The sequence below is a fragment of the Apium graveolens genome, chromosome 2 (assembly GCF_009905375.1).
Source record: "Apium graveolens cultivar Ventura chromosome 2, ASM990537v1, whole genome shotgun sequence".
Taxonomy (NCBI): Eukaryota; Viridiplantae; Streptophyta; class Magnoliopsida; order Apiales; family Apiaceae; genus Apium; species Apium graveolens.
This window is the reverse complement of record NC_133648.1, coordinates 29,341,337-29,353,899: the sequence shown is the minus strand read 5'-3', so window position 1 is coordinate 29,353,899 and position 12,563 is coordinate 29,341,337. Positions and strand designations below refer to the sequence as shown.

At 37.8% G+C, this 12,563-nt stretch overlaps 1 protein-coding gene across 2 annotated transcripts; it reads right to left on the bottom strand.

Annotated features, from left to right (window-relative positions):
• Nucleotides 1-292: 292 nt before the first annotated feature.
• LOC141707209 (pleiotropic drug resistance protein 2-like) lies at nucleotides 293-6,913 on the bottom strand. 2 transcript variants are annotated; one of them, XM_074510250.1, is made up of 20 exons: nucleotides 6,507-6,913; nucleotides 6,242-6,362; nucleotides 6,012-6,100; nucleotides 5,757-5,841; nucleotides 5,381-5,671; nucleotides 5,206-5,296; nucleotides 4,190-5,090; nucleotides 3,860-4,020; nucleotides 3,667-3,770; nucleotides 3,403-3,568; nucleotides 3,246-3,320; nucleotides 3,030-3,157; nucleotides 2,592-2,924; nucleotides 2,224-2,514; nucleotides 2,060-2,143; nucleotides 1,831-1,964; nucleotides 1,493-1,720; nucleotides 1,234-1,405; nucleotides 873-1,127; nucleotides 293-746 (listed from the first exon to the last, which is right to left on the bottom strand). In XM_074510250.1, exons 1-20 carry the CDS (start codon nucleotides 6,896-6,898, stop codon nucleotides 477-479), a joined length of 4,371 nt encoding a protein of 1,456 aa, XP_074366351.1. In that variant the 5' UTR covers nucleotides 6,899-6,913; the 3' UTR covers nucleotides 293-476. The 2 variants fall into 2 exon arrangements, with proteins under 2 accessions (XP_074366351.1, XP_074366352.1); XM_074510251.1 differs by having other exon boundaries at nucleotides 3,030-3,142.
• Nucleotides 6,914-12,563: the final 5,650 nt, after the last annotated feature.

Below are 12,563 nucleotides of genomic sequence, written 5' to 3'. Positions count from 1 at the left end.
ATGGTTGAGATGAAATTACACACTCTGGTATTTTTATATATAGCCTCATCTTCTTGAAGGTGAACACTTTTGCTATACGAAGATGAACCGTTTTTATATATTTTACTTTTGCTCATTGAAGTGTTCGATTTGCATTTTTCACATAAACATATGTATTCTTTACTTATGATTGTCATCAGTTCTATGAAATAATTAAAGATTTCGTTAGATTGCTTTGGTTATGAATTTCATGAGAAACTGATCATGATGAAGACCTTGACAAAGAACTAAGTTGAACCATGAATACTTATGCACACAAAGAAGTGTATATTTACTATGTAGAATGTAAAGAATTACATGAAAGATGAATCATTGCTAATGTACAACACAACACAAGAACTTGCAGTCACTTCTTTATTTTCCCAAGTGGTGTGTGACTCTGCGTCAGTTTTGTGAGGTTTATTGTCAGAAGATAAAAAAAAATGTAATGCCAAAGTTCATCTTCTTTGGAAATTCAGGACTTTGATTCCGTAGACGAAGACAGAGAAGAAGAGAAGAACCCATCCAAGATGAGCCAAAGCGACGTACCCAAGAAAATCATGTTCATATCCGAGATACACTTTGAGGTAGTCTTTCACTGGTATTTCCCCGTGTTTAGGTACATGTACTAAATCCATTTTGTCGCCAACCTGAGATGTCACTAGTCCGTAGATTGTCCAGGCAACCGGAGATCCCCAATAATACCACCTCCACCAAATCGGAATTTGCTGCAGGTTTAGCATTAGAAATGTTATAAGCACCTCACCGATCAATGTGCTACATAAAACTCATTAAAGATAATTTGTACTAGTTTGTTTCCGGCATTTCTATGAGATTACTGTAAGTGTACTTACCATCCTTGGGATGAGAAAACCGGAGAACAAGTTCCAAAAGCTGAGGAAAAACGACATGACAATAGCGGCTATCTGGTAACTTGGAGTGAGAGCTACAAGCATCATCCCATACAATGTGAAGTAGACAAAGCACATGAAGACAAAGTAGTAGAACCATAAAAATTTTGCAGCTTCCCAATGGAACCCGATCATAGAGTAGAGGATAAGACTATAAAGGAACGTTTGGATTCCAACGTAAATGGTCTCTACCGCAACCTGCAACATGATCATAATGTTTAGTTCCTTGCAGTTAATAATTTTCAAGAAGAAAAAGTACTTGGGAAATGCTACTGAAAAATTTTCAGACATGTGTTTTCCTTACCTGAGCAAATGCATAGGGCAACGGCGAATACATCCCAGCTGCTCTTTCACGATAGAAGACAGTTCTTTCAATTGCTACAACCGACTGAACAGCAGAAGTGTTTGTTCCTCCAAGAAACAGAACAGCAGCGTACATAGCTCCCATTAAATTTGACAAATCTTGTTGTTTGTGCCTGTAAAATGTAGTGGTTTGCTTCATGAAAAATGAAATTAAAGTGCAACTAGAATGTTTATTTATGAACCTTGCGCTTATTACTTACATTTTATCTCCTTTTTTCCAAAAAATAATTCCAAAGATAAGGCCAATAACCGCTGTCATGAAAAATCGAATAGCGTTGTACTGTGGATTTCTCCAATAGGACCAATGTTGTTTCCAGAAGCAAGCCTTAAATTGAGTGATAAATGGCTGGGAATATTGTGTGGGAAAGTATAGGTCCTTAGAACCTGATTTTGGAGTGCTCAGATCTTTTATAAGTTCTTGATTGCTCCTGTAAATAAATGAAAAAGAAACAAATAGAGATTATAGCTGTTAGTTGTGATTTGTGAATAACTTTTTAAGTAGTAGCCGAAAGAGCAGGACGTAAACTATAATAGTTACCTATACTGATCAGAATTTACAAAAATATCTGCAAAATCGACATCAAGTTGAGCTTCGATTGCAGCAGAGCTGACCTCCAGCATCCATGTAGCAGGATTATAACCATCTTTGATTTTTGTAACTCCAGGAATAGACTGCAGAAGTCACAGAAAATGTTTGCAAGTTCTATAAATCTTCCATAGAAACTGATCATAGTTGATTCAAACATATACTAAGATTCAGCACTCACTTCAAAATAATCTACTAGAATTTGGGAGTAATGCCCCAGAGGTCCAGCGTAAATCACTTGTCCACCTCTCTTCATCAAGAAAAGCTGCAGAACAAATATTATGATATCCACAATTAGCAGCAACCCTATACATGCAGAAAGTAGGAGAATGAAAAGAAAAATACCTCATCAAATGCTTCAAAAATATCTATGCTTGGTTGATGAATTGTGCAGACAACTGTCCGTCCTGTATCAACAGTGTTTCTAACTGCTCGCATCACAATTGCAGCTGCTCTGGCATCAAGACCTGATGTGGGCTCATCCATGAAGATAATGGAAGGATTAGCAACCAACTCCACAGCTATTGTCAGCCTTTTTCTCTGTTCAGTTGATAGACCATCTACTCCCGGAAGGCCTACTAAAGCATTTCGTAACGAGTTTAACTCAACTAGATCCATTACCTCCTCAACAAACATCTGAATCAGGAAAAAAACAATAAGGACTAGTCTAAAATGTGAAAAACACGGGGTGATAAATAACTGAAATGACATACTTTTCGTCTTTCTTCATCCACGTCTGCAGCAAGACGTAACCAGGCAGAGTACACGAGAGATTCATAGACAGTTACATGCGGTGAATGAATATCATTTTGTTCACAATAGCCACTGACTCGAGCAAACGTTTCTTGGTTCTTTGGATAACCAGAAATGCTGATGCTTCCTTCAATATAACCACCAGTTTTTCTTCCAGCTAGCACATCCATCAATGTGGTCTTTCCAGCACCGCTCACACCAACTAATGCTGTTAGGACACCTGGCCTGAAAGCACCAGAGACATTTCGTAACAGTTGCAGACGATTTTCCTCTATTCCTTGGCTTTTCATTTCCTGATGATGCAGTCGTATATATAATTAAATAAATCAACATCGGTATGTTAAAATGCATATGGGACTCTATCTTGCTAGTTTCTTTTAACAATGCATATGACTTACAGCAGGCATGTCAACGTAGTAATTCATGTGGTCGAATGCAAGTGACAGTGGCTCGAATGGTAGTACCATCCCTTTTCTGTTGATCACATTATTCTCTGTGTTTGAGTTCATTTCTGCAAAATCAATAACTGTAAACATTTAAGGATCGTTAGCATGCATAATATCAAAGCAAGATAAGTGACAATGGAATAAACCACAACACTTGTCATGACAAACCTTCAGATAGTGGTCTTTTCTTGTTGTCAGTCTCATCACTATCCTCACTTGCTATTGACTTTGTCTCTCCTAGAGCTGCATTCAGTTTTAAAGAAAGCTTAGAACTAACATTAGCCTGTCAAAAGATGTCAAAGGACTGAAAGGTAGGAAATCTTACGATTCAGGAACGTTAATGCTCCGACAAAGCAAAGATTGAAGAATAGAGAAAATGCAAATAGTGCAATGACACAAAGCCAGTACCAATGGTCTTCCACAAACATTCCCCTTGCCTCTAGAAGAACTTTTCCAGCTGTAGTGTCGGGATACAATGGATCGCTGATGAACTGTGGCATCAGAACAATATCAAACATAAGATAATCATTGTAGGTTTACCTGAGAAAGGAATTGAACAAAACCATTGACCATATATAATTCAGCTTACTGTGTTCCATCTTGGATCAAGAAACTCATTGATGACTATAGCATTCTGTCCATAGGACATTGGGGACAGATAATAAGCCCACTTCATCCATGGTTGAAGGTCATCTGCAGTTGATGCAAGAATAGTATTTAATAATATAATTATATACCAACAAGCAGGAAGAACCCTTTTCTATTTTAAAACTGCAGCCAACCTTTGGCAATTATAAATCCACCAAGCACAAAAACCAACAGCAGTGTAAAGGTGCCAAGAGTATTTGCAACCACTTGTGTTCTTCCAAGTGCCGCAATGAAACGAAAAAGACCTAAAGCCATCTGATGTATACCCAAGAAAGCCAGAAACTGGCGGAAAAACCTGAACCAGGAAAAATCATTTTTGAACTTTTCAGTAGCTAGTAAGCGTCGAATTGCTAGACGTTGTAGGTGTGCATGCAAGAAATGTAATTCCTATACCCTCAAGTATGTCACACAACATATCAACATTTATTAAACAAATAATCGAAAATGAGAGGTAAAGCACATACCTACTAGCAGAAGGGGCAAATCCAACAGTATAATAAGTTAACAGAATCCAGATTCCAGATTCCATAACTGAGAGAGGAAGTCTGAGGAGCCAAATTGGTAGAGCAAAAGCCCATGCTGGGTAAAACAAGGCATCCCTTTGTTTAAAAAACACGGGAAGTCTGAACATAGTCAGTGCAAGCTCAGCCATCCCATTGAACATCACATTGATGAGACTAAAAAACAATGCACCGTAGAATTTGCCTCCATCATCTATTTCACCATACTTCATCTCCGTCCTAAAGAACACTGTAAATGTAAATAGTGCCATGATTGTAATCTGAGTAGTCTTAAAAATGTATACGAAAGAGTTTCGCTTCATCAATAGCCACTCCCTTGACAAACAAGCTCTAAAAAGTTCTTTGTTTGAAATTCCATATTTATCATTCACTAATGCAGCAGGATGAGCCTTGCTTCTGTCAAATGGAGAACTAAGCACAGCAGATATCTTACGGCCAACATGAAAGGAGTTAAATCGATGCACAAACTCGCAGACTGAAACATAACGATAAGGTTCATCTTTCTTGAACCAATATTGCTCTTGCTCCTTCAAGGAAGTAACTTCTTGCAAAAAGTCCGCAACTCCTTTCCTGTCAGGGCACTTAAAGCCCATGTACTCAAAGAACTCAAGAACATTCTCACGTGGTCCTTGGTAAACAACTTGCCCTTCAGAAAGAAGAATGATGTCATCAAACAAATCAAATGTTTCTGGTGCAGGTTGTAGAAGAGAGATTATCATTGTAACATCCATAATATTAACCATCTGCTTCATATATTGGACAATCTGAAATGTTGTAGAACTGTCGAGACCAGTTGAAATTTCATCCATTAGAAACACTTTTGCTGGACCGACCAACATTTCTCCTGCATTGAGTAAAGATTTTTTTTATAAACATTTGTTTATAAGTTGTGTCACGGCAACTGATCTTTTAAGTTACTTTGAATCTATATATTGCATAAATGTCCACATATGATATACCTGTCGTGACACGTTTCTTTTGTCCCCCAGAAATACCCCTTCTCATTTCGTCACCAACCATTGTGTTTGAACAGATATCTAGTCCAAGTATCTGTCAAATGACATTTTAGTAAGTTCTAGTATGCGAAATTAGCCAGTGAGTAATATATTGTGTAGAAGCACGAAGTATTAGAACCTTGAGAACATAATCAGTGATTAAACTTGTCTCTTGGCCAGACATTGAAATGGCTTTCATGAATGCATCTATCTCTGGATCCGGTTTAATTCCTTCAACTTTTTCTCTTCTAGATAACTCGGCAAGCATTTCATATCGTGTTCCAACTCCCAAGCAGCGCCCCGAAAAATCCATCGTCTCTCTCACTGTCATCTCACCATGGTGAAGATCATGCTGACTTATGTAAGCGCAAGTTCTCTGAGGAACAAACTCCCTCATGTCATGGCCACAATATGTTATTTTCCCGGTTTCCTGTTCATTAGAAATCAAGAATGAAGTTAATATCTTTAACAAATCATAAAAAGTAGACTATCTGTTTATTAAGAGGGTCACCAACCCTCAGATCTAAGTCCAGCTTCCCAGCAATAGCCTTCAGCAATGTGGTTTTTCCGGAGCCTGGAGGCCCTAGAAGAAGTGTCATCCTGAAGAAAAAAAAATTATTATTTATGGAAGAAAGCCAAAAACAAAAATTAAAATTCGAATGAGGAAAACTTTGATTTTTAAATAAGGTGATGTTGCAAAAAAAATTATATTTAGAATTCAGAAGTGACATGTAAACTCAATTGGCTATGCAGTTCATGGATGTACTTACCTAGATGGTTTTACAATTCCAGATACTTCATGTAGAATATTGACAACCCTTTTCTTATTAGGGAAAAGCCTCAAGAATCCAAGAAAGGCCTATAATAATGATCAGCATTGAAATAGAAACAAAAAATTATTTGTCTAAATGTGCAAAGATCACAAGGACAGAGTAAGCATTTAACATAAAAACAGATAACAACATATAATGTACAAAATTTGATCAACATGAAAATATACCTCTACTGAATTGATGGTAGAATTGAGCAGAGTTGGAAGTGCCCTGCTTCCAACAAATGCATCCCCTTCAACAGACAACTGCTCAAATCGGATTTCAATTTTCGGAACATCTATCCCCACCCTAGTTATAATATCAAATATTTAGATAAACACTCAAAAGCTCAAGAACTGTTCTCATCAGGAACATAGGGCATCTGTTGATAGCCTGATGGCAAGGCTCCTATCCCCTTTAAAATCTAATGCAACAAAACATATGTAAATTTACCTATCAATCCGATCTCTGAGTCTTTGTAAGAGCCTCTCATTATCGTCATCTATAACACGTTGGACATTCTCCATCAAATGCTTCTTATCGTCAACTCCAAGATGAGTAAGATCAATCTCAGCATGAACAATCCTTCCATTTTCCAAAACTTGCTTCAAGAATCCTTTTCTTAACCTGTCATAAGTTGGAAGTCTCTCGATTGCAGCCCATTTAAGGTCATCCTCATCTTCTTGTCTCCCACTCTTCTGAAACACATCTCCTCCAGCAGCAGTAAACGCTTCACGAATACTAGATGCTCCCCAGCCTCTCTTGCTAGCTGATGCAGCAAAACTAGCTCGTCTGCTCATCGACCTCATCAAGTCATCCCCTGCCATTCCTGATGATACTTCCATCTCAAATATGTGACATTCACGAACTCCACCTCAAATCTTCAAAAACAAATTTAATCATTTAAGTTCATTATAAAAATCATATGAGTAGTAAAATAACACAAACTTTTTCGAAACTTACTTAAAAGAGATGAAATGATCTTATGGCTAAGTGACTTAAGTTGAGCTCAAACAACAGTACAAAGAATTCAAGAAAGTTGTAGATATACAATCCTTAAGACAATGCAAGTTTATATATAGAGTATGTGAATCTGTCAAGGAATTTGAAAGGAAGGTGACAAAAATGGGGATTATGTATAAGAGTACTTTAGTACAAAGGAAATTCCTACTTCAAATGTTCTAGATTTTGTCCTTGCATTAAAATTATCGAATGTAAAAGAATAAAGAACTCTGATGTTGTGTTAATATCCGGCATTTTGTCCTACATTTTTAAGTTTATCTTCTTCAACTGAGTTTCTCCATTTTATGAGATATCTAAGGACGACATCATATATCCAATTCGATACTATAATATTATGAACTAAGTATGTAGCAACAAAATGATCATTAACAATATATTGAGAGTGAGAAGAGTACGCAAATGCTTGATCCATTAAACTTTGTTTAAAGTTTCAATTTCATTTACAGTTCTTAAAAATTTTAGGATTGATTAGTTGCCATAATGGTACAAAATTTGGAATGTTATAGTTGGTTTAATTTATATTTTTTTAAAAAGACGTAACTAATTTTAAGTAATCGTCGTATTAGAAAGTACAGACTGGAGCTGATTGAATGCAACTAATTTCTATTAACAATTGTCAACACTCATCCTGCAACCTGCACTTCTCGAAAGCAATCTACACTGTAGTTCTTGTTTAAAACGGATGAGATATGATTAACCGCAGACATGTGAGATTTCCAAATTTCACTTTAATCGTTAATACAAATGCTAGTAAGAGTACGGGAAATAAATGACAAGTTTACAACAGGCCAACAGCTAACAGTAACAAAGTTCTCGCATCATTCGTCTATTTTCTATTAACAATTGGTGGAAGCCCTTCTACAACCTACTGCAAAACCAATTGCAGAGATCATGAACAGATGCATCCTTTTCTTCTGTTGAGAATAGTTTTAGTACCATGTAGGGTTGTACACGGTTTGGCCAACCCGACCAATCCAAACCGAAACGACCCTATTTCGGCCGAACCAAACCGATTTTTTTCAACCCGATATATAGTTGGGTTGGGTTGGGTTGAAATTTTGAAAACCCGAATTAATTGGGTTGGGTTGCTAAATTCTCCCAACCTGCCCAACCCGATCCGTGTATACCCCTAGTACCATGGACGTTGTGGAGGAGAAACACTTGAGAACTATCTGACAAGGTTCAAGCCTTCAAGGGAGGCGGTAAACAAGGTAGGGTCGGTTAATGAGACAGAAGCTTTAGTACATCTGAGAAGGGGATTAGACCCCTATGACTACAAACAGTGCATATGTAAGCCAATGGTGTTAACACAATCTGCGATTAATACATATAAATCAAATAAGTGTGTGCGTAAGTAAACGAAACAAATAGAGAAAGAAAGGATATAACCAAAGGGAGATCCTCGAGTCCAGTTGAAACTGTCTCCTTAAAGCTATTTCGCCTCTCACCGTATGTGCGAGTCGATAGCCTCCCAGGATAAAACGAGATACCAGTATAATCGATAGATCGAATATACTCTCAGCGAACTTGAACTAAGCCCGAGAACTATCACCGGAATATTGGAAAAAAATTAAGACTAAAGAGATCGAGAATGAAAGAGATGACTCTTATTCCCTTGACTTGATAAAACTGATGCCCTAAGACTCTATTTATAAAGAGAGACTTCAAAGGACTTGTTTTTCTTTTCGATGTGGTACATGGTATTTATAAGAAAAACTAAGGAATAGGTTTGTGCTACTCTCGATGTGGTACAAAACCACTTTTCATATTAAAAGGTAAAACTTTGGAACATCAGTTCTCATTCACCTTTTACTCATTTTGAGCGTGTAAATATGCGTTGGAATCCCCTCGAAGAGGAGAATACGTTTCAATAAATGCACACCACTAACACATAATGTGTCTCACTCATATAGAGTCTCAAAATGATTCACAACTTAGTCTAAAATACTAAGTTTGTCCAACAATCCCCCACAAATGAGATTGATGGTCTAGTAGCATGCACCACATAGACAGACAGACGCAGAGCTTGACTTGGTGATAGTTCCGGCGGTCAGATATAGCATACGATAGGTAGAGAATGCTCCTTGAACCTTCGCTCGAATAAGTATATCGACTTTACTGGTAGACAGTATGACGCGATGTCCTTGAACTGTTCGATCGTTTGTGTAAACGATGACATACTCATCACTATATCTTTCCTGACTCATTCAGTTCTCATGATTATGTCCATTTTGGCCATGGAACATCGTCCTGGTTCTGCAGGAGTTTCTAAAAAATTGTGCCTCGCAATTCTCCTTTGAAGCGGCCCCACTTCTCTCCCACATAGGTGATCTTTATCTTATAGAGTAACCCGCGTTTACTCAACTGAATTCTATGTGTTCACTCCTGAACTCCATGTATTCATCAAAGATCATTAAAAGCTCAAAGCTTAACCTCATACCTTACGGGTCTCACTGTTTCCTCATCACAGGAACAGGCCAGGGATTACCCCCACAGTGATTTGGTCATCATGATTTAGTTGTCCCATTGAACCAAGTTCTTGGGATCTCCAGTCAGCAATGGTTGGGTGTCCACCATAATGCCGTTAAGCAATAGGCTTAAGGCCCATCCCTCTCGATGATATCTCAACCACTTCTCTTGATAACCCTTTGGTTAGTGGATCCGTGATATTATCTTTCGACGGTATATAGTCAATAGTGATAATTCCGGTTGAGATCAATTGTCTAATGGAACTGTTTCATCGTCGTATATGACGAGACTTTCCATTATACATCATGCTCTGTGCTCTGCCAATAGCAGATTGACTATCACAGTGAATCCTTATTGCAGTTACAGGCTTTGGCCATCTTGGAATATCCTCCAGAAACTGACATAGATATTCAGCCTCTTCGGCGCATTTATCTAGTGCCACAAACTCAGCTTCCATCTTGGAATGAGTTATCACCGTTTATTTTGAGGATTTCCATGATATTGTCGCTCCAGCTAATGTAAACACATAGCCACTCGTAGACTTAAGTGCTTTCTTGCTAGATATCCAGTTTGCGTCAGTATATCCTTCTAATATTGTTGGGTATCTTCCATAGTGCAGTCCATAGTCTCGAGTTCCCCTCAAGTACCTTAGTACCCTTATGATCGCTTTCCAGTGATCAGCTCCCGGATTACTCATAAACCTACTCAACTTGCTAATTGAGTATGCAATGTCTGGTCTTGTACAACTCATGAGGTACATCAGACTACCAATTATCCTCGAGTATTCCAATTGGGAAACAGCTACACCTTTGTTCTTGGATAGGTGCAAAGTCATATCCACAGGTGTCCTAGCTTTCTCAAATTCATCCTTAAGAAACTTCTCAAGGATCTTGTCAACATAATGTAGTTGACTTAATGCGAGATCCTCTAATGTTCTAGAAATTTGAATTCCCAGAATTACATTTGCTAGTCCCATGTCTTTCATGTCGAATCTTGATTTCAACATATCCTTGGTAGATTTGATCACTTTATCATTGCTTCCGGCAATAAGTAGATCATCTACATATAGTGTCATCATGACATAGCCACTCTCGTTATCCTTGTAATAGGCACAGCTATCACATTCATTAATTTTGAAGCCATTTGCCAGCACAACCTCATCAAATTTTTCATGCCATTTCATAGGCGCTTGCTTCAAACCATACAATGATTTCACCAATCTACAGACTTTTCTTTCTTGTCCTGGGACAACAAACCCTTCGGGTTGTTCCATAAAGATTTCCTCATCTATGTCTCCATTTAGGAAAGCTGTTTTTACATCCATTTGATGTACAGTTAGATTACGCATTGCAGCAATAGCAAACATCATCCTTATGGACGTTATTCTCATTACAGGAGAGTATGTATCAAAGTAATCAAGGCTTTTTTGTTGCTTGTATCCTTTAATCACAAGTCTGGCCTTATACTTATCAATAGTGCCATCAGTTTTCAACTTCTTCTTGAAAACCCACTTGCTGCCTAATGGTTTGCAACCAGTTGACAAGTCCACTAATTCCCAAGTATGATTCTGCATAATTGAATCAACTTCATTATTGATGGCCTCTTTCCACATAGGCCCATCAGGTGAGGTAACCGCCTCCTTATAGGTTTTTGGGTCACCTTCTTCGAGCAAATAGGTCATAAAATCAGACCCATAGGATTTCTCCGTTCGTTGTCTTTTGCTCCTTCTCACTACCCCCACATTTTCGTCTTTACTTTCGTCACTCTCAATATCGTCATCTATAGACTCATGAGATCGTTAAGACGTCGTAGGTTGTTGGTTTCCTGGATTACAGGGAAACAACGTCTCAAAGAATGAGGCATTCCTTGATTCCATAATGGTATTCTTTTGAATATCAGGAAACTTGGATTCATGAACAAGAAACCGATATGCAGTATTGTGTGGAGGATATCCGATGAAGATACAATCCACAGTCTTAGGACCTATCTTCACATTCTTCGGTGTAGGGATCAGTACCTTTGCAAGGCACCCCCACACTTTCAGGTGTTGGTAACTTGGTTTCTTTTTCTTCCACATTTCATAAGGACTTACATCCTTATTCTTGCGCATCGTAATATTTAAAATATTATTTGCGCTTAAGATGGCTTCTCCCCACATCGATTGTGGAAGCCCAGAGCTTATCAACATCGCATTCATCATCTCTTTCAGAGTGCGATTCTTCCTTTCAGCCACACCATTTGATTGAGGGGAGTATGGTGCGGTGACCTCATGGATTATACCATGTTGTGAACATAATTCCCCAAATGGTTCAACATATTCACCTCCACGATCACTTCGTATCGTTTTGATTTTCTCAGTCTGTTGTGTCTCAACTTCTTCCTTATAGATTTTAAATTTATCTATAGCTTCGTCTTTGCTTTTCAACAAATATACATAGCAGTATTTTATACAATCATCAATGAATGTAATAAAATACTTGTTTCCTCCTCTTGTTGGAGTGAATTTTAAATCACATATGTCGCTATGTATTAGGTCTAGCACTTTGGTGTTCCTTTCCACAAGTTTAAATGATGATCTCGTTAATTTTGCCTCAACACAAATCTCACACTTATGTTTTGAATTGATAGTAAGTTTAGGTATGTATTCTTTTGCACTTAAACGTCGTAAAGTGTCATAATTTACATGTCATAATCTAGCATGCCATAAATTAGGAGACTCAAGCAAGTAAGCAGAAGAATTCTTCATTTCATTATCGTCCTTAACGGACATTACATTGAGCTTAAAAAACCCATCGGTTAAATAACCCTTGCCTACAAACATACCACTCTTAGACAAAATAACTTTATCTGACTCTATTACAATGCGAAAGTCATGCTTACTCAACAGAGAACAAGACACAAGGTTCTTGCGAATATCAGGCACATAAAGTACATTCTTCAAAGTCAGATTCTTCCAAGAGGTCATCTTCAGGATCACCGTGCCTTCACCCTTAATGGTAGAAGTTGCTGAATTCCCCA